This window comes from Mycteria americana, chromosome 9 (assembly GCF_035582795.1).
Source record: "Mycteria americana isolate JAX WOST 10 ecotype Jacksonville Zoo and Gardens chromosome 9, USCA_MyAme_1.0, whole genome shotgun sequence".
Classification (NCBI taxonomy): Eukaryota; Metazoa; Chordata; class Aves; order Ciconiiformes; family Ciconiidae; genus Mycteria; species Mycteria americana.
Genome location: NC_134373.1, coordinates 42,445,159 through 42,467,572, shown reverse-complemented (window position 1 = coordinate 42,467,572; position 22,414 = coordinate 42,445,159). Strand labels below are relative to the sequence as shown.

At 35.5% G+C, this 22,414-nt stretch overlaps 1 protein-coding gene across 1 annotated transcript in view; it reads left to right on the top strand.

The window, feature by feature from the left end:
• The window catches only part of NEB (nebulin), a 128,945-nt gene that overhangs the window by 72,060 nt on the left and 34,471 nt on the right, over positions 1–22,414 (top strand). Inside the window, exons 89-121 of the mRNA XM_075511693.1 lie at positions 102–413; positions 550–654; positions 739–843; positions 1,424–1,528; positions 2,512–2,619; positions 2,705–2,818; positions 3,590–3,787; positions 4,709–4,813; positions 5,394–5,498; positions 5,590–5,694; positions 6,156–6,263; positions 6,961–7,074; positions 7,561–7,758; positions 8,442–8,546; positions 9,294–9,398; positions 9,709–9,816; positions 10,101–10,208; positions 11,106–11,213; positions 11,867–11,971; positions 12,063–12,167; positions 12,365–12,463; positions 12,691–12,801; positions 12,972–13,076; positions 13,785–13,889; positions 14,323–14,427; positions 15,573–15,677; positions 15,982–16,086; positions 16,628–16,732; positions 17,218–17,322; positions 18,812–18,916; positions 19,568–19,672; positions 21,547–21,651; positions 21,830–21,937. Of these exons, the coding sequence (XP_075367808.1) occupies positions 102–413; positions 550–654; positions 739–843; positions 1,424–1,528; positions 2,512–2,619; positions 2,705–2,818; positions 3,590–3,787; positions 4,709–4,813; positions 5,394–5,498; positions 5,590–5,694; positions 6,156–6,263; positions 6,961–7,074; positions 7,561–7,758; positions 8,442–8,546; positions 9,294–9,398; positions 9,709–9,816; positions 10,101–10,208; positions 11,106–11,213; positions 11,867–11,971; positions 12,063–12,167; positions 12,365–12,463; positions 12,691–12,801; positions 12,972–13,076; positions 13,785–13,889; positions 14,323–14,427; positions 15,573–15,677; positions 15,982–16,086; positions 16,628–16,732; positions 17,218–17,322; positions 18,812–18,916; positions 19,568–19,672; positions 21,547–21,651; positions 21,830–21,937 (3,894 nt within the window). The remainder of the gene's footprint in view (positions 1–101; positions 414–549; positions 655–738; positions 844–1,423; positions 1,529–2,511; positions 2,620–2,704; positions 2,819–3,589; positions 3,788–4,708; positions 4,814–5,393; positions 5,499–5,589; positions 5,695–6,155; positions 6,264–6,960; positions 7,075–7,560; positions 7,759–8,441; positions 8,547–9,293; positions 9,399–9,708; positions 9,817–10,100; positions 10,209–11,105; positions 11,214–11,866; positions 11,972–12,062; positions 12,168–12,364; positions 12,464–12,690; positions 12,802–12,971; positions 13,077–13,784; positions 13,890–14,322; positions 14,428–15,572; positions 15,678–15,981; positions 16,087–16,627; positions 16,733–17,217; positions 17,323–18,811; positions 18,917–19,567; positions 19,673–21,546; positions 21,652–21,829; positions 21,938–22,414) is intronic.

Below are 22,414 nucleotides of genomic sequence, written 5' to 3'. Positions count from 1 at the left end.
TCTCTTCTTTGTATTGACAAAACCACAGCTGTTCACAGGTTAAAAACAGAGCAGATATAATCAGTGCTGATTTTATACATATTTCTCCCCTCTTCCATCAGCTTAAATACAAAGCTGACTACGTCAAACAAAGAGGTCACTATGTTGGAGTTGCCAGTATGAGAGATGATCCAAAACTGGTGTGGTTTGAGCACGCAGGCGAGATCCAGAATGAAAGACTGTACAAATCAGACTATCACAAAACAAAGTCCAAAGTTCACATCCCTCCGGATATGGTGTCAGTTGTAGCAGCGAAGGAATGTCAGACCTTGGTCAGTGATATTGACTACCGCCACTACCTGCATGAATGGACATGCCATCCTGACCAGAATGACTGTATTCAGGCAAGGAAGGCCTATGATCTGCAAAGTGATGTAAGTGATATTACATATATACTCTGTAGTTTCCACTTAGTTTGGTCTAAGTATATTGTCCATATTACGTAAGACTGAAAAACGTCATCCTGAATTAAGTAATTTCTTTCCTTTTTTATTATCTTTTATGATTTAGAATATTTATAAATCTGATTTGGAATGGCTTCGTGGCTGTGGCTGGATTCCTCTGGATTCAGTGGAACATAAGAAAGTTAAGAATGCACAAGAATTGATAAATAAGGTAAGAGAAAATATTTTAGCGGTTATGCGATTAGCTCTTCTTTTTCATGCACAGTGTTTAAGAAAATATTTCATCTCTTTGCAGAGAGCATATACGAAAGAAGCCCTTGATAACTTTTCCAATTATACCAGTGTGGTTGACACTCCTGACATTGTTTTGGCAAAGATTAACTCCGTCAATCAGAGCGATGTATGTACTTTTTTTTAAATAGGAACTGTTATATTACTAGAATTAGTAGATGACTTAATTGCTTTTGCTAAACTATACTGTGTTTAGCCTTATGTGTGTTTGTGTGCATATGCATGCTTCACTAATAATAGACTTTTACTGGGGTAAATAAGTTTAGTAAAAAATGATATAAATGAACAACCAATATTGCTATCCAAATTAATTTTGGTTTTTTTCTGTAGAAGAATATAGCATGTCCCTTATTTAGGGTTTACATAGATTTTGCTTATTGGAGTTTAAAATTGAGTCCTGTCCTTGGTGAACAACAGTTAGCTGTATAGTGCTAGTGGAGTTCCTGGTGTTGCCACTAACCTCTATTTGCTGATCAGTATGTTTAATTTCACTAGAATACTGTGTGGGTTTTGTGGTGTGACATACTGATGACATTTGCCTGTGTACTATAGTGGTTGGAACGTACTACACAACATTACTGAAGATATGATAACATAACAGAAAATTAATGTCTACTTCTAATAGATGGACTAGTTGGGATAGTTTATTTCTCCTGTGGAATTAACATTGTGTTTGTTTTCTTTTGTAGCTAAAATACAAAGAAACATTTAACCTTGAGAAAGGCCAGTATATTGGGTCTGATGATACTCCTGCGCTGAACCATGCCAAAGACATGGCGTTACTATACAGTGATGTAAGATTCTATAAATATCTAACTAAGGTTTAATTTGTTTCTTTTGAAAGCATCAGAATGTGGAGTGGACTTCAGAAAACTGTTCTATTTCTGTTTCTGTCATTAGTCTACGAGGTGGCACTGGGAAAGTTATTTAATCTCTTTTTTCTTCAGTTTTTCCCAGTTTTGATCATTATGATAAGGATAATTTCTTTCCTTATTGAACTGATCCTAAAGCACTGCTGTGTGGTGTTTGGAAGTAGTAATAGCAGCAGCAGTAGTAGTAGTAGAGTTTGTGTGACAAAAACAATTTACAATTCCATCCAATAATATCTTCCTAGACTACTGATGAAATTTACTTTTTTTTTTTTTTTTATGAGAGGAAAATTGTAGATGATTTACATTATTAAGCAGCTACTTTTGAGTAGTCTCACTGATTTTAATGGGAAATCTCTATTTTTTGAAAATGTAAGTGACCATTCATATGAGTAGGCACTTCATAATTTAGTCTGAAGATACATATATTTAATATTTAACAAAATATGATGTATTAGAAAAGTGCCACTGACATGGTTAATGCTCTTAGAATAAACAATAGTATTATTTAAAGATTTTTCACAGTTTTGAACATGTATCTATAAAATTGTCAATGCCAATTCTATACTGCACTTTTAAACAAGAGTTTGTATCTACATTTTGGATAATTTTCTTACTCTTCTGGATGAGAAATGCTGAATTCCAAATATAGTAAAGAAAGCAGAGAGCTGCTCAAATTTGTGCTCAGGTACCTTCCTGAATTGGAACACTTATTCTGTTTGCCTTATTCACACTGAATAAGTGTTCAAAATGAACATTCTTCTTTTCCTTTATTGGGACAATTCATGGAATAAGGAACTACTCCATAAAAGTAGTCATATTCCTTGTGTGTATAAATGGCAGAGTCAGCTTTCTTGGAAAGCATAATGGATTTTTTATCAAAACATGTATGTGTTTTGTTTGTCTAGAAACTTTATAAAAATGCTTGGGAAATTAGCAAGCCCATTGGGTATACTTTGGATGAGAAATATATTCCACTTGTTGGAGCGAAGCGTGCAAACTACATAAATAGTGAGGTTAGTATGAATTTTCCATTCTTTCTCTTTTTTTTCCCTATATGTTGTTAGAATGAACTTTAAAATTTCCACGACTGTTTTGCAGCTTAAATATAAGGAAATATATGAGAAGCTGAAAGGCCATTACCTGGCTGGGAAGGAGATTGGTGATTTCCCCAGTGTTGTTCATTCGCTAGCATTCCAGAAAATAAGGAGCGCGGTAAGGAGAGCATTAGTCTTGCTGTAGTATTTTCCATTGTCTTTATTTTAGTGTGACATATTTAAAGATAAGTAATGCAATGCTTAATAACATCAGTAAAAGTGTTTTCAACATGTTTATGTTTCCTGAATGGTTATTTTGTACGTGGGTTGAAAAATTGAACTTGAAATTATTTAGGAGATTAAGAAGGGATTTGTTTAGCTGTTAGACATATTAGAATAGGGAAAAAAACCCCTTTTTTCTCTTTCAGTTTAAGAGTCTGAGCAGTAAGAAATACTATGTGACTTGGGATTCTTTTGCTTTACAAAAAAAAAGTGCTAATTTTGAATTGAAATAGGAATTTAATAACTGGAAAAGTAAATGCACATTTGGTGTTTTGTTATTATCACCACTGCACATATAGCATGTCATGCAGGGTATAAAGTTAATATAATCCCAAATATTCTGTCTTCATTTGGACAGGGAGATTTAACTAGATTAAAAACGTGTTTGTAGCGTATTACTTTTATCTTGAAGTCTTGTTAATTTTCTCACTAGCTGTTAAATCTGCAAGTGAAGAAGGTCATTCTTGTCCTTCTAGAACCTCATCAGAATAAACAGTGATTAATATAGAAGTTAAGATTTCATCCTATTGAATCCCATGGGATTTTAGCCACTAAATCCAGAAAGCATGCCTCAGATTATGCTATAACCTGTAGCCTATTAGAGTCAAAATTATGCAGAAAAACACTCTTCTCTCTTCTCACCTTTTCCCCAATCTTTCCTTTTTAGTTGGCATACAGAAAGAATTATGAAGACACCAAAGCAAATGTCCATATTCCAAGTGACATGATGAATCACGTGCTAGCCAAGAAGTGCCAGTATATCCTCAGTGATCTTGAATACCGAAGTTACTTCCATCACTGGAATTGTTCACCTGAAGAAAATGATGTTATTCAAGCCAGAAAAGCCCAGGAAATTTTGAGTGATGTACGTGTTTCATTTATTTGTTTGACATTTTAGTAGCATTTCATGTAATTTTTTCTAACCTATTGAAATATAAAATATTTTCAAATACCTTCCATAGTATTTAAATATGAAATCAATAACCATGGTCTTAGATTGCTTAGTAGCATAGTACCGAAAACTATATTTTTACATTTTTCTTTGGGACATTTTAATGGTCTGGTTATTTATTATTCACTTGTAAATTGGAAAAATTTTGAGTTAACATTTACGAAACCTTCCCAAAGGTCACTGCTACCAACACTTAATCTCTCCTTGACTGGATGAGACTGTATAGAAAGCTTACCATGTGGCACATGCAGAGAAGAGATGTGGATGTACCATGGTACAGTCAGAATGTTGCTGCACTGCAGTGATCGTTATGTGTTGTAATTGGGAATGTTGTAATTTGCCCAGGGGCCAGGACAGCATCCGCAATCCTCCTGGATCCAGTGGGTTTGGAAAAGACTTCTCTTCTTTCATTTGGGATTCTATCAATCCACAGAGTCTGAGCTGAGTGCATGGCACACTCAACCACGACACTTTTTCATATTACATAGTCAACAGTATCTCAACTTGGGCCAACCAACCTTCCTAATAAAATTTGATGATGTGTTAATTGCCTGGCCTGTTACTATGCTGTATTATTTGGTTTAGTTTCCCTTGCACATCCTGTGGGTAAAAATTATTCAGTCAAACAGTGAGATGGGCTAGTCTCCTCTGTGCTCAGTTTTAAACTTCCAAATAGATTGGAATTACTGCATGAGCCTGGTTCAGATTCAGTGGTAACCTGCGTTGAGTTTGCACAAGTGGAAGATACTGAATATAGAGAAGAAACAAATACTACTTTCTTCAAGCACAAAGCAAATTTCTTCCTAACTTAATAGTCTGTTTTCTTCCATATAGGTGGTGTACAAAGATGACTTAAATTGGCTGAAAGGAATTGGATGTTTTGTCTGGGATACTCCACAAATCCTGCATGCTAAAAAATCATATGACCTCCAGAGCCAAGTAAGCATGTTTTCCTCAAATAGGCAAATATTTATATGATTTTTTTTTCCATTTATGATTCACTGGGACTGACACCTGTCCTAGTCCAGAGCAGAATGAAGTAATTCCTATTACATCAGAAATATTTTGTTCAAACTATTATAATACACTCTTTCAGTTTCGTCTGCAGAGACATGATCACTTTTGTTATTGAAGGAGCAGAAAATTTGGGAGAATGGATGGACAGCAAGGTTGTGGGTTTTAACAGTGAGAAGATAACACTTTGTCTTTCTGTATGCCACCCTGTGCACAAGATACCTCAGTGGGACATTTATGTTGGGAAAATAGTGTCTCTTGCCTTGCTTATTGTAGTCTTAGCCTACTAGATGCTATACAGTGATGTGCAATTCTAATTATTCCTTAGTTCATCCTGGCTATATATTAAGTATTTATTTTCTATGGCCTGTCACTTTTAAAGTTGGTCTTAAACTGGGCCGTTAATCCTGGGCTTCAGTTGTCCGGAACTGATTTTAAAGGAAGCTGGCAGGGAATTTCCTGGTCATTTTCAGCATTAATGTTTTGTTTTGTTTTGTTTCCTTAGATAAAATATACAGCTGCAGGAAAAGAGAATCTTCAGAACTTTGGTGTTGTTACTGACACACCTCTCTATGTGACTGCAGTGCAGAGTGGTGTAAATGCTAGTGATGTGAGTCTCCCCACTTTTTCTGCTCAGGCTTTTCCCCATGCCCCTTCTGAGAATTGAAACAAGTTAACTAAATCTGTCTTTCATCTTACAGGTGAAATACAAGCAAGATTACCACAAAACTAAGGACAAGTACACAACTGTGACTGAAACAGTGGATTCTGAAAGAGTTCAAAATTTGAAACATCTCTTTAGCAATGTAAGTGTTTTTATACTTTTTTTTCTCTGAACATGCTACTGTGGAGGATTTTTGTTTTATTTTTTTGTTCACTCTGTTTGAAGATAAATGTCCAAACATGGAGCTTACCAAAGCCACTGATAGCTGTCTGCATTGCTTGAGTATGGGGGAGGTGCTGTATTTCAGGCAGAGGGCATATTTTCTAACTGTAGTTCCAGTCTTGTCAAAATACGTGCATTAATAAATGGATTCCCTGAAGAAAATTGCACCAGAACAAAATTACAACCTTGTATGAGAATGGACATGAATAGTTAGAAAGCATTTTTGTCACCTTGTCAAGATTAAACTAGCGTACAGCCTCTTGATAATAAGTAATAGTTGCGGCGTATAAATAAAAACAGAAGGGCTTTTGATTTCTATTGGTTGTTGGTTATTACCCAGGAAAATTTCTCCACTCACAGAGACTTTCTATTTCCCCATAGAATCTCTACAAGGAAGCCTGGGACAAAGTGAAAGCTACTAGCTATATAATGCCCTCTGATGCTGTATCCCTAGCACGTGCGAAAGAACTGAAGCATAATGCTAGTATTGTAAGTGAATAAAATACTTTCTTTTTTTTAATCAGATCATCAATTCTAACAATGAAATCTTTCATGCCTTGCATATACTATAGGTATAAAAAAGTTTTTTTTTAAAAAGATCTTCTATTTTTAATTTAGATAAAAAAATGTATCTGTAGATAATCAAGTTTCTGTGATAATCATTTGGGTAACAGTTAGATAGTCCTTTGCTGCTTCTTTACATGGAAAAAAAAAAAGTCACATTTTATAGTGATAGAAACGGTTTCTTGAAAACGTCTGGTTAGGTTTTTTTTTTTAGTCTAAATTGCATAAGCATCCAGGTCAGAAAACACCAAATGTCTTTAAATGATGCTTTACCAAGTCTAGAAGAAGCTAATCTTACGCTTTACTGAACTGAGGCTTATGAGAGATCACTCTCTTCATGGTTATCTTTAAATGAAAGAGCTGGAACAATAAATAAATAGCTTATTCTACACCTATTTATTTTTAAAGTCTTCTAGTCAGCTGTTGTTATTCTTACAACATGATAGTTATGATGTTCTTTCTTTGCCATTTAAAATAAAATAGAAAACCAAGATCCTGCTTTAAAGGTTTTCTCTGCTTGTTGGACTCAACTAAATATTTTCCTTACCGATGAATTTTGTTCCAAAAATACAACTGACTCATTGGAGTCAGTTATTTGTTGCCTTTCTTTGCATCTGCTTAGGTAAAATACCGAGAAGAATATGACAAGTTTAAAGCACTGTACACGCTACCCAGAGGTGTTGAGGATGATCCCAATACAGCAAGGTGCCTTAGAGTTGGAAAGCTTAATATTGATGTAAGTGTTGTTTTCTGATGTGTGTTTTCCTGATAAAACCATACTTATCACAGAAGAGGCTACTCAAAGAATCCACATGCCTTCGTTCAGATATCACATTTCCACATGCATTTGGCAGTGTTCAGTATTTGCTAAATTCTATAATACACCTATGAATGTCTTTTCAAGCTTGTGACTCAACTGTTAAATTGCCTGCATGACTAAACCTTTAGTGTAATATGTTTATGTATAAAACGGAGCACTACATAGTCTACCTCCTTTTAACATGTGAGTACAATGAAAATTTGACAAATCATATTTTATCACCCTTGTTAAAGTTCTGCAAATTATTTTAGAGCAGGCAAGTGTAAATTTTAGTCATAGCCAAAGTGATTGCTCTCCCACTAACGTTCCAAGAAAATATCAATAGTTTTGCTTCAAATTTATCGACAGTTAATGCTTCAAACTATTTGTCAGCATTATTAATGTACTGCTTTAACTCTGCAGCGTCTGTACAAGGAAGTCTATGAAAAGAATAAAGCCAAAGTTCACATTCTTCCAGACATGGTAGACATAATTTCTGCTAAGGATGCACAGAAGAAAATCAGTGAAATTGATTACCGCACACATCTCCATGAATGGATCTGTCTACCAGATCTTCAAATCAATGCCCATGTTCGAAAAGTAACTGATCAACTCAGTGATGTAAGTTCACAAATTGTGTTCATGGCTCACTTTTTAAAAAAATTCTTGCATTTATGCTCTGTTAGAGGAAACGATTTAGTAAAAACTTAGTTTGGAGCACTCTGTGAAGTTGCGACTTGAATCCGTTTTATTATGCACTGCTAAACAGCATCTGTATCATGTTTTCGTAACACTTGGCAATAAGTGCATAGTTGAGATGCGGCTTACTATGCATAATTTCAGTGCTATCAGTGCAGGCATTGGGTCATAACGTTACAGTTCTACCAGTTCAGCCATCCCTGTCTATAAATTGTCCTTTATTATTTGGTTGCGTAAGGTGTGGAAACTTTGGAAGTTTGAGAAAATCCTGGTCATGTGAAGCTTCTACACACTTGCCTTGCATAGGTCAGCCCAGGAGTAGGCCAGCAATCTATCAGTAAATCATTGCCCAGTAGGATATGCAAGTAGTTTTTTTAAAAATCATTGGTTTTTTTTATTTATTGGCCAAACTGAAGCAATGAAGAAGAATTATTTAAATTCCAAAAGGAATTGTTTTGATTTTCTCAAGCCAAAAAAAAAAAGAGTCAAAATACTGGAAACCTTACTTGCCATCATTTGACAGTTGTGTTTCTGACTGATTTAGGAATAAGGGATTCGATCCTAGTGGAAGTCTTACAGATTGCTTCTTTGCTCTGATACCTTAGGTGGTATACAAGGATGATCTTAACTGGCTGAAAGGCATTGGCTGCTTTGTTTGGGACACTCCTGAAATTCTCCATGCCAAACATGCCTACGATCTTCGCAGTGATGTGAGTGGATACACTGGTTTTGCTTCTTAGTTTTTTTCACTCCATTGTATTAAAAGGATGGAGTAGCTTTATTCTACTCCAGATATAATCTAGAAAATGTTACGTATCCTTCTCTACTGAAGTATTCATTAAATAATGATATATGGTTATTTAAACTTTGCTGCTCTGGAAGTGGATATTGTCAGGTTACATGCCATTCAGGAAAGCATTAAACGTATGTTTAAATATTTGTCTTCTCAGAAAAGCACTTAAAACAGTAATTCTTCATTCGGAACCCTTGAAGTAAAGCAGAAATGATGCAGAATTCATAATAAAAAAAGTATTTTGATCTTGATTTTATGATTTCTTTTTCTCCCTTCAAGATCTTATGACACATCCTTAGTTTGGGATTAAGCCATTAAAATGGGATAATAACCATTCTGGTTTTCAAGAATGTATGTCCCTTCATAAGTTCTGTATCAGAAGTATGTTGGCTGTTTATCATATGGTACATATGCCTATTGTATGAATGAGTATTGACATTTCCTAATATTCCTTGATAAAACTTATCAGCTGTTCTTATCTAGTAAGGTGCTATGTTTATTTATTCAGCCATAATTTCAATATACTTTCTGTTTAAGTGCTGGTTCACTAATAGAATAGTTCAGTAATAACATAAATAGTAAATACAGTAAATATAATAATATAATAAATTCAATTAACAATGACTGGCCTTACTAATTACAGCTCTTGAATTTCTCTCTGCAGATTAAGTACAAATCTAAGGCAGAAAAAATGAAGAATGACTACACTGTGGTCATGGACACTCCTGTCTATGTCCAGAATGTCCTCAGTGGGTTGAATTTAAGTGAAGTAAGTGTTTGTATCACCTTTCACCCCCAGTATTGCATATGCCATTACTTCACAAGTTCTAGAAATGTGACTTTCAATATTCTTTTAATAATTTAATTTTAATCATTTAATCATTTCTGGTTAGCTACAACTCATTGCCTATGCCTTTATTAAGATATGAGAACACAATCACTAAAATCATTAAATGCCTGAATCCAAAAAACGTTCATCCAGTTTTTTAGGAGAAATTCCTGTATATATGCAAACAATACATACCGTGAGAGAACATCACAGTTATGATTCTCCTCTAATTACTTTTTCTTTTTCTCAGGCTGTCTATCGTGGTGAATACATGCACAATGTTAAAGGCAAAGTGATTCCTACTGATAAAACAGTAGATTTGAAGCGGGCGTATCATGCGAACAAAATACAGAGTGAAGTAAGTATAAAACTTTTGGGTCTACAGAGTTTCTGATATTCAAAAAGCAAATTCTTTAAAAGTTAATGTCTGTCTTCAGCTTTTCAGATAAAGGAGCTAGATTTCACCACTCTAAAATGGAAGTGGGAAAATGTCCTCATTTAAGCTACAAGTATGCATTATAATGCAGACATGGGGGAAATCTTTTGCCAATTGCGATTAAGAGATTTCCTATGCAGCTAATGAATACTCCCAAATATGACATGCAGTTGTTACAAGCTCTCTCTTTCTCTCTTCTCTTGCAGCATTTGTATCGCTGGGCTGGTGTGAATGCTCTGCCTACTGGATACAGCCTTCCCACAGATACCCCCAGCTTTCAGCATGCTAAACATGTCCAATACATTGGCAGTGATGTAAGTAACGTACTAAGTCCTTCTACAACATGAGTTACATGGGAATATTTGATGCCCATTCTGTATGAGCACACAACTGTTTGAGAGAGTTATTTCTCAGATACGAGATTGCTTGTAAGAGAGCAACAAGAAAGGTAGTTCCATGTGGATACCTGAGCCAGGAACTGAGGGTGACCACAACATAGGCAGCGACCTCATCATGCAGGGTGAAGTCCTGCTGTACCTTAATGGGGTGGGCAGAGCAGGGTGCTGATAACAGGTTGCATCAACAGTCCCAGACAAGGTGAGGAGCCAGGGCCAAGGTCCACCCAGGGGGATCCAGTCAGGAGCTGCGGGAAACAGAGTAGAGATTGGAGACAAGCTGCCTACAACGTAGGGCCAAGGTAAATCCAGGAGATAGGGCTAGAGACAAGTTACCTATAGCATAGGACCAATGTCCATCCGGGAGGTGAGGATGGAGACAGGGCTGAAGACAGATGCACTACTACATAGCTCAAGCAAGGCCTGACATCCCAGGCGTGGCTAGTCAGGGCAATTAAATCTTAGTGCACTCAAGCCCCAACATTGATAATGTTTGCCTTAACAGAATTTAAATGTTACCAAACCCCATGATTATCTGAAGTAATTACTATCAAAATATAAATTTCCTCAGGCACATGCAAATACCTTATTAGATGCAAGAGAAATTTAAAACATTATTAATCTTGGGCCACATAATAAAGGTAAAAATAATGATGATGTGTAGTGTATTTAACTCTGATATAGCTACATCTCACTTATTTATCTCTAAAAATCTGTCTCTTTGTACTGAATAAATTACTGTCAGCACTGCAGCATAAGTAGAATCACAATCAAATTTAGTTTCTGTATGTTTTTGTTCCTTTTTCCACTTTATAGCTGAAATATAAAGAAGCCTATGAACACATGAAAGCTAAAGGCTATACTCTGGGACCTAAAGATGTTGGATTTGAAAATGTGAAGAAAGTGAATCAAGTCATTAATGAGGTACAGTAAATATATGTATTTGCTTTCAATTGTATTTGTAAGTGCACAAAATATGAATGATGAGAGTACATTGACTGGGAAGGTTGTAGGATCCCTGTTCTTTGAGGCTTTTAAGAGCAGTTTAGACAAATATCCATCAACAATGGCAAGGGATCATTGATCCAGGCTTGGAGTTGGGCTGTATGGCTTTTTAAGGTTCTTGATAACTCTTACATTTCTGTAATCCTGTAAAACTGTTACCATAATGTAAAATCAATTGCAGCCCAATTTTATTAACCGATCTGCTGCTCCTTAATTAAAGTTGCATAGAAGTTACTGTATCTGTATGACATTGGGTCTCGATAGTTTTAGGTTTTATATATATGTACTCACTTCTTTGGTCATTGGCTTTAATAGGATGAAAATTAAATATGCATATTTACACGCTTGTAGGATTAGAGTCTCAGATTCTCCATGTAGTAGAGATGCTGCTATCAAAAACAATTGTGGAAAATCTTTGCCTGGTTAGAAAGTAGTATGTTTGCTCCCTTTTCTCTGGTAGTTATGCAATACCTAGCAAAAAAACTGCCCTTAAATGAGAAGTACTTACACTCTGCCAAACTGCTTGCCGTGTTAAGTTTTTAACATGTAATATGCTGTCTCCTTTGATACAGAGGTTGTATCGGGCAACATACCACAAGTACAAGGACAAGATTCATACCACTCCAGACACACCAGAAATCCGTCAAGTCAGAGCAACACAGGAAGCTGTCAGTGATGTATGTGTCTTTCTAATACAAAAAACAGAAGAGATTTAGAATATTCAGCATGACCAAACATGTGAAATGCTATTTTTTCTTTGTCTTTCAGCTCATCTACAAGTCAGATTTCTTTAGGCTGCAGGGACACTTGATTTCCTTGCCGTACACTCCTCAGGTGTTGCACTGCCGCTATGTTGGGGACATCACAAGTGATGTAAGCAACTTCTGTTAAGATAGCTGGTATTTGAATACAACAGGCCTAATACTTTTATACTGAAAGTGGAATTTGGCTTCTATCATTTGCATTCTATTCTGTAATAGATAAACGCTTTGTCACTGTGTTCAGGGACTGATTAATAAAATTATCCCCAAAGTTAACTTTTGATTTTTCTTTTTCTAATTGCATCATAGAATAAATACAAAGAGGATCTGAAGTGGTTGAAGGGCTTGGGTTGCTTCCTGTATGATACTCCTGATATGGTCCGTGCTCGTCAGCTGCGTAAGCTTTGGGTAAGATTTTTCTTCTGAGAACATGTATAACAACAATTGATTTATTTACATGCATGCTAAGTACTTCTGGGAAGTTAAGTACATGAAAATGAGTAAAGACTTGTGACAGAATTTCTTGCCATGCAGCTAGTTAGTTTGTTTCAAAGCACTGTTAGGTTACACTAAAATTTTCTTTACTACCAAGAATAATAAAAGCTTCCTAAGTAATACTGCTTTTCTTTTTCCAGTCTAATTATATATACACTGATACCGCAAAGAAGATGTGGGCTAAATACAACGTGGTATTGGATACTCCTGGATACAGAGCAGTTCAGGAACTAAAAACCCATTTGAGTGAAGTAAGTTCTATATTATTTTTGCACATCTTTGTTAGCTGTAATTAAGCTCAGACCCTCTCACTGTTTTTTCTGAAATACATGAGATGTTACAATTGCAAAGCTGTGATTGTTCAGCTGCTAAAAGAACATATGTAACAGAAGAAATAATTCATGGACCTGTCTTTTTCCAGCTGGTTTACAGAGCTGCAGGCAAGGAGCTGAAGACAAAATACACTTCCATCCTTGATACACCTGACTTCTTAAGAGCCAAGCAAGGACAAAAAATACAGAGCCAGGTGAAAAATTTGTTCCGATAAAAAAACAATTGGGATCCCTCTTAATATACTCTTAAAGTACAGCAAAATCTTTCCAGGCCATTTCAAAGCAATGTAGAATTCCTAGAGGGGACACTTAAAATGACTGTTGCTCATTTTTTAAGTAGCTATGAATTTCCATGTTGACCATGTCTCTGTAATGGACGTGTTCAGCTTTGTCCATCTGAAATAGAGCATTGAACCCTGGTACAGTTCTGTTCAAATTCTCTGAAATTCTGACTTCATCAGAGGAATAAATATTTTTATCCATCTACCTTTATTCATCATCATTTCTTTATTCATATAGTAGTTCATTAGCTGAGTTATTAGCTACAAATTTTGTGGCATTTTTAAATTTGCAGAACAAAATGAAGATACTCACCAGAGAAAAACAGACCTTGTGGATGCTTTTATGCAAAGCTAGGTCTGAATGTAGGGCAGAGGGGTCATTAATGTCACACGCATTTGACGTCTTGGTTTGTGAGCGTGTTACTGGCGGTTGCAGAATATCAAGAGTACTGATAGAGAAAGATGAACTGAGACGGTATGGAAGAGGAAAGGGCACATTATTTTTTCCTGGGGTAAATTGCGAGGTTATGTATACATTGTGAATTTACAGACATTTTTCAGAGACGTAAAGTAAGACTTACTTGAAATGTGTATTTTTTGATTCTTTTCTTCTTGCTGTAGTACTTGTACGTGGAACTTGCCACAAAAGAGAGACCCCATCATCATGCTGGTGGTCAGACTCCAGCCTTTACACATGCTAGGCATGTAAAGGACATGGTCAGTGAGGTAAGATATTTGGGTTTTTTTGTTTGGTACCACTATGTTGAACTGTTTAGAAGTTTTATTTCTAATTTTAGTGATAGTTTCAAGGCTCAAATCTGTTTACCCTTCATTTAGTTTTCTGTCTCTTATGCTTAAGTTCCACATTTCCTTTATAAGTTGTGGTAAAAGAGTACAATTTTTTAATATGTTTTAGTATTTTATAAGATACCTGTTTCTAAGTGCTTGTTTGCAGAATCTGAGGTACACTGGCTGCAAGACCAGGAAGACCTAGAAAGAGCCGAACAGCTGAGCTTGTTTCCCAAAGTTTTGACAGAAGCGCTTTGCAAGAATGACTTTATGGACTCTGTGTAGCACCCCTGGGCGTTAACATAATACCAGATTAGCAAATGCTTCTTAGATTAAAGAGATAACTTTTCCCTTTTTCTGTCTCTCTCAGAAAAAGTATAAAACCCAGTATGAGAAGATGAAGGACAAATACACGCCTGTCCCTGACACACCAGTCTTGATCAGAGCCAAGAGAGCATACCTGAATGCCAGTGATGTATGTAGTCCATGAACATTTTCACTGCTGCTTTTTCTTGGTTTCTTTACGGAAAGAACAGAAAAAGGATCAATGGGGAACAAGCACGCAAAGCATAGAATATCTCAGCGTGGGTCATAAGCTAGGTCACCCCATTTGCATGTACATTTCCATTTAATATTATGGAGATTATTAAGTTTTTACTTGATGTCACTGTAATGCTTTTCTTCATTTATTATAATTAATTTTCATTTTCTATTGCACTGAAGTGTGGTCTTAACAACAAAGAAAAAATAGATTTAAAGTAATTTGCTTACACATGAAATCTCCAAATAGTGCAGACTGGAGTGAAATGATTGATACTGGAGCCAGGATAGAATACCTTTTGTCAGATATTTTCATCTCAGTTTTGTGTTAGAAGTAAACTTGCATGTCACTGAGAATGTGCTCATTTTTTAATTTAGAAGTAGATTAGAGAGAAAAATTATCTGAGCTGCTACACATAAGGTTATTAAGGTGAAATTGATTTTTCCTTCAAGCATGGAATAGTGATTTGTGATTTAAGGCAACGGCTAAGAGTACTCTACTCATCGTGAGATCTTTGCTATATATCAGATTGCACACTGTATGCTGAAAGGATATGTGCTGGGCTGGTGTTTTGCTCTAGTGATTAGTCTTACTGCTCTCTTAAGAATGATTTTTAAATACTGCAAAGGAGCATCCCAGTTCTTATGCACATCTGAATTTCTCCTCTGAGAAAGTCTTTCTCCACAGACTGGAATGATCTTCCTGCTTTCTTCTAGATCAGGACACAGAAGAAGGGATAAGTAGTTTTTTTATGCCAAAAGTGGCACTTTCACTGTTCTAGAGAGTAGTCCTGTGATACATGGATATTTTTTCCTCAGTCTTCAGTCTGGAAGTGAATAGGATGAAATGTTGCTTTAGATGTACCAACTCCTTTTCTCTCTAATTTTCACCGTAAGTCCCAGTCAAATTGCAACTGATTGTAGGCAATTGCAGCTTCTTAAAATTCCTCAGGGCTTACATTAGGATGTTGGACAGCAACATATCCCTGGATGTGATTCCTAAGAGGAAGGAAATTTAGCTAAAACAATTCCTGACAGATAAATATAATACATTCTTTTATATGTTATTTTTCTTACCAGTTGCGCTACAAAGAAACCTTTGAGAATGCTAAGGGCAAATACCACACAGTGAAAGATGCTTTGGATATCGTCTATCATCGAAAGGTCACCGATGATATTAGCAGTGTATGTATACAACATTTTCATTCCTAATTAGTGTTTGTCATTTAATAACCTAGAATATGCCATTTATGCTAGCATTCTATTTAGGTGTGTCAAATAATTAGAAAAATATGATCAGCACTATTAATATTAACTTGCATTCACTTTTGCAACATCAAAGGCAATCAAGTGTATAATATGCCAGAGAAGAAAAGAAGTTAATCTCATTTCCACTGGTTTAGTTCTGATGTTTCAGAAAAAAAAATGTCTTGAAACTGCATGGTCTATTCTCAAATTCTTTTACTTCATTCTTCAATTTTCTTTGTAGGTGAAATATAAGGAAAATTATATGAGCCAGTTAGGAATCTGGAGATCGATCCCAGACCGTCCGGAGCATTTCCATCATCGCGCAGTCACGGATGCTATTAGTGATGTGAGTTCAAATAGTTCCTGGATGTGAGATGTTGAAAGTTATAAGTAGGTTTCCAAAATGAAAACCAAGTCTTAATTCTTGAGAAGGGGAAGGCAGCTGAAATTTTTAAAGTGATTTGCACTTTCACCTGGCAGATCTGTGAAATGACAGAGCAAATCAGACAGCTAAAATTGCAGCCCATCTCCTTTTGAAATTAACAGAACAGTCTTAATTCATTTCAGTTGCATTTTCTTAGATTTGTTTGTTAACCCTGTAACCTTAAAGGTTTTTAATTGTACATATCTGTACATATACATAACCCCTTAATTGTACCAGAATAAATGTCTTTTAATTCACACAGGAACTCCAATAGCTAATGATAGATTAGGTAAATGAATAATCTAAGTCCATCAGAAAAGTATGAGTAACTGTAACATTTTATAATGGAATAATAATGGATCTAGCTCTGTTTGCTACACCTTGTGTTGAGGTGCCATTTCAGCGTTGATCAGCTACCACTTGGTACTGCTTAAAACTGAATCCCTTTACTTCTTTTCTAAAGGTTAAATACAAGGAAGACTTATCATGGCTCAGAGGCACTGGCTGTTATGCATGGGATACTCCAAGTTTTACTCTGGCAGAAAAGAATAAGGTGCTCTACAGCGGGGTAAGTAAAACAGTCTGAATTGTTGCTAAATGTTTTTTTGATGTTTGCTTATATTGTAGATACATTTTTCGCAGGAGAATCCAATTCTGACCTAGACATTGATATGAATAACTCATGGTAGAACTTAGTATGTGGCATCTAAAATTTCAGTTCTTACTATAAAAGAAAACAGAGGCAAGATGATCTTTTACTTATCCCCTCTGTTCCTTGCAAAGCTATCAGCTCCATTTTCCTAGAGATTCTAAGTCTAGCTTTAAAATTATGAAGATTTGAAATTTCCATTGCTTTCTTGATGTGATAGTTCCATCCTGCAAACTACTACATTTACAACTATTTTTTGTTTGTAGATATGTTAAACGCACATATGCAGTAATTCTGCCATGGTTTTGCTGCAGATTGTTTCTGAAGTCCTATGTTTTCATTGCCTTACCCTTCTTTGGATTAACGTTGGAATGTTTTTTTGTGTTTGTTTTTTTATTCTCCAGTGTAAGTACAAGGAGATATTTGAGAAGACTAAGTCACATTTTCAGTATGTAGCTGATTCTCCAATTAACAAGCATTTTAAACATGCAACTCAGTTGATGGATGGGGTAAGTGTTAAGGATTTCTATAGAATCTCATACTGAAGTAGTCAGTGTGTGTATGTTAATACCGAGTTGAAGGTTGATCTTCCTTATGAAATTGTAAATACATCACAATATATTCAGGCTTAAAGATGTCTTAAGGTCAGACTAAAATCATGAAGGACAAGGTTGTTCTTATTGTCTGTCTGAGTATTAGGACAGGGCAGGTTTACAGTACCCAAAAAGTGAAATCCTGACCCCTGTTCCCTTACTTTGTCATTGCAAAGAAACTTCTCCTTTGCTGACTGGTAAATAAATGCTGACTTAAATAATGCTGCTTAGTAACACCGATTGTTGATTGTCCTGTGAAAAAGGTATAGAGAGAATCACAACTGCTTTCCTGAAACACTGAAAAAAAACTTCGTCAGTGTTAGGAAGATATTATTATGTCCGAAGTCACCATAGCTCTGTTTCATTTCAGATATTTTGCCTTGAATTCTCCCACTCTGCTGCTTACTTTTTCTTACTTTTCTCCTGTAGTGCTAAAAAAACACTAAACACAACATAGTAGCAAAGGGGGTTAATGATGCCTCTGGGTTTAAGATTAAAATCACCGATGGAGTTTCTAGGAGTAGTGCCATACACCCACAGGACAAAGCCCATTGGAAAGCACTGTGTCCTAGGTGAATTCTCATCAGCTGAGAGTTGGTATACCACACCAGACTCTGATGCTGTGCATTAAAGCAGTGTATATTTAGACTCTCACATCTTGGTATTTTATACTTTTTCACCAGACATCATGTTAAATTGTTTACCTGTCAGTAAATGTATTACGGTATTATCTGCTCTAGGTAAGAAAAACTGTTTCACAACAGATACCATTCCAGTACCATTGCTGTCATTTCCAACTCGATTTGATAAGCAGTGAACCAGAATTTGTTATGGAAGATTGTTAGTATTCAGTCTTCTTATTGGTCAGTAGAGCAAATAAGGAAAAATTTAATATGAGAAAAATAAATGAGTAAAATTTTAGCAACGGGGGCTCCATACATTGAAATGAACTTGCCTAAATGTCTTCTGTTTTTTGTGATGAGGGATTATAGTTTTTGCTTACAAAATGTCTGATGATAACATAACATTGTACTTTACCCTTGCATCTCATTGTGTTCTCTTTGTACTCAAATCAAGAATCTAGTTCCATACAGAGTTGCTTCTGCAGTTATTTTTCAAGAAGAAAGTAAGTCCTAAAATGGCTTATTGAAGAGTGGCAGGGATAGAATATAGGCTTCCTTAAATTGTAGATTAGGCCTTGCAGTGGAAATTTAGAAATGCATATACGATTTGGAAATATTTTCTCTCTGTGCTTTGGTTTAATATATTTTTCTCTTTTGGGTATGAACGTCAATCCCAGCCTTTAAGTAGTCCATGTAAAGAGGTTTCAATGGTTAGAACTATGATCTCTCTGTGTCTTCACTCTCTTTTAATTTGTTACACTATATTATGCTATTCTGAGCAGAAATTATATAAAGCTGCCTATGAGAAGCTCAAAGATAGGTACAGCGTTATTGTGGATGATCCTAGGAACCTCCTGGCCAAGTGGGGGACTACACTGAGCAGTCAGGTACTGTAGGAGCACTAGCCGGTGCTGCCAGAAAGTGCCTGGTTCACTCACAGCTACTCTGCCTGCGTGAAATGTCTACAGCTAGCAGTATCACAGGTTTCACCTGTGATGTTGTGATGTTTTAGTTCAGTTGATCAGACAGTCTTTGTTTTGCCACCCAAAAAGAATTATTACTTTTTGAGTGAGCTCATCTCTACTGTATGTACTTTCATATATTGTGCATCAATTGACATCAGAAATCTAATGCCTCTTGAAGTCATTGGAGAGGTTTTAAAAAATGCATGTTGTATCACGCGGTTACTTTTTTATTACCTCTCTTTTAATGACCTTTACAAGCATTATCTTCTTACTCATTACTCAAGCAACAGTGACATATTTGGCTTTTGAGTGCCCTCACCTTAATCTATAATTTACTTTTATCTCCCAAAAACTATTTTCGCAATTTCCTTGATGGGATAGTATGCAAATCTTTTAATATATACTCTTGACATTCTTAATTATGTAGATGTAAGTTGTATGCACATCTGAATGAATACATACAGTACCTTGCCTAAATCTCTCCACTCTTAAAGTGTCTGGGATCTAGAGCTGTGTTGCTGTTTATGGTGTTCACAAGTCTCTTTTGTGCTTCATTGCCATTTGCATGAACAGAAAAAATATAAATCCTTTGCCAAGATGCTCCTGCAACATGGATGTAATGAAATTCTGAGGCCAGATATGCTGACAGCACTCTACAACACATACTTATGGAGCCAGGTAATATGAAGAACTGCTGCTGTAGGAGACATTATATATACAAATATATATATACAAATTAGCTGCTTGGACTTCTAATATTTAACGCTTGGGAGTTCTCTAAATTTCTATGGATATCAGACTCCAGAGTTTTGTTGATGTGCTTAATGCTGGCTATGATAAAATATTTTTGAAAACAGAATATCTGAAACAATATTTACTGTAACTTGGACTTCACTCAGCTCAGGCTGATCTTGCCTCCATTTTCTCCTTTCATTATAAATGTTATATATACTTCTATATAATATTTCACATACTTACATAAAGAGCAATTTTCCATACATTTAATGAGCTGTTCCTGATATTTTCCTAACCAAATTCTCATTCTGCCACCATTTCTTGGACTGACCACACCTCATAACACAAGTCCCTTAATTCAGTATGACCATGATGAAGTAATTTGGTGAGTAGGTTACAACATTATTACAACATCATGTTTTCATCAATTTATTTCTCTACCTACTGCTTTTAAGCAAGGCTAGCAAAGTAGTCCTCATGCAGTCACATAATACAGTTTATTAAAAAAAAATATTCTCTCCTTTGCCAGTTCTAATAAGAATCAGAAGGTAGAAAGTGAGTATGATTCATCTATTTGTTCATACAGAACAAAGAGCCTAACATATTTATATTTCTGATGATGTAAAAGAAAGCCTGTAATGACTCTGATATTATTGTGAAGAATTAATTTTCCATATTCTACCTTCAACCTTCATTTGATCTGGATTACAGCATATATATTTTGGTTGTACCAGCTGGATGAAAATGTAGCTTATTAATAACACATACATATTTATTTCTGCTCTGAAATCACAGCTGCTAGCAGTAACCTTACTCTTTTAAATGGCAAAAGTGATTCCTGACTGGGCCAGGTGAAACCGGCATATAACATTGAAATTATAAACTGGAAATGCAACAGTAGAAAACAATTACATGAGAGGGAGAGGGGTTCTTTGTTACTATTAGCTGTTCTGTTCTTTGTTACTATTAGCACAGTTAATAAAATTCTTCAGTGATAAGGTACTGAAGGTCTTTACTAGACATTTTTGTTCAATTTATATGTGGATTTCTATTATCTCATTAAAAACTCCTTGCAGGTAAGTTTGAGTATGTTTGAAGAAAAAAAAATAGCACTCTGCCTGACCTGCATGTTCATCTGGGTTGACTTCATGTTATGATTTGTTGTTTGTATATAATTTTTTATATTTTGTCTGTTGTAGTGCTGTTTCAAAAGCATGGGTTTATTTCCTTTTTTAAAAATGTTTTCTAACCTCTTCCACCTGCCCTCAGGCTGTCTACAATGAATTCTCATTCTTGGTGTAGTCTGTTCTCACTGAATTCTGTGAAAACAGGTTCAGAGTCCTGAGTAGGGCAAGATGATCTTTAAGAAAGAAATTATCAAGATACAAATTCTGCTATCAAAGCCTTTAAAATAGCCTGGCATTATGATATTTTCAGTGGATGTTTTTATCTTCTACTGTGTAAGATGTTTTACGTTTCTCTTCATTTGATGAATATTTTAAAATGACATATTGTCCAGTTATGAATTTTAAAAGTCACTGATCTGCCAAGATTGCTTTTTTAGCTCAATCTTGGAGATTTAGGATAGAAGTGAATCTTTTACACTCAGTGAAATAAATGTAAAATTAATCACACAAATAGATAGGCAGCCTCTTAGGCAAATAAGGGGTTTGCAAAGTTTAGCTCGTTGTGCATGTTCAGCTTTCACTGGCTCTGGTGGAAGGATTTTGCAACTTTATGTGTGAATATAAACATATGTCCTGAAGATGTTTTGTCTTGGTTTGTGTGGTTAACATACACTCTTTCCCAATCACCAGGTTGAATACAAAAAGGACTATGAAAAGAAGAAAGACAAGTATACTATGGTTGTGGATACTCCAGAACACTTAAGGACTACAAAAGTCAACAAACAGATTAGTGATGTAAGCATGGTCCATCCCTTTCAAGCATACCTCCTTCTCTGAATTCTGACCTTTGAAGTGTGATAATTAAGAATATAGCATTTTCAGTAGTCCATTATACAATGTTTCTCATCTTGATTTTTTTAAATCGACACCAATAATGTCAAGAAATAATATAATCTATAATTTTTATCTTCAGATTATTTACAAGTTGGAATATAACAAAGCAAAGCCTAAAGGCTACACTACAATCCATGATACACCTATGTTATTGCATGTGCGCAAGGTCAAGGACAGAATAAGCGATGTAAGTAAATTACCCTTGTCTGTGGTATCAAAAAGACACATAATTAACTCTTTACTTTGATATGCAGTACTTTTAACTCATATGTAACACTGTCATTAAAAAATAGCTTCCTGTTAGAGTCTATTGGTTTTGTTTGAATGTAAAACTCCATATGTACTTAATGCTTTTTCAAAAGACACAGTAGAGTATGAAAATATTCAGGATTTTTTTTCGTGTAATGTTCTTCTGTAGCTCTTGGAACATTTTTGCTGGGGTAGAGCAGCCCTCACTGGTAATAAAAGCCGTGAGCTGGAACTGGTATCTAATTAAAGCATGGATTTGGGGACTTTGTTTCTGGGTTTTCTTCTCTATTGGCTAGTGGCTTTTGTGGAGCCTTGAATAAGGTACTTAATACATTACTGTGTTTATTCATTTCTTCTATGGATATTGTGAATATGTAAGGTAAATATTCTGATCTAAAATAAATATGTATGTTGA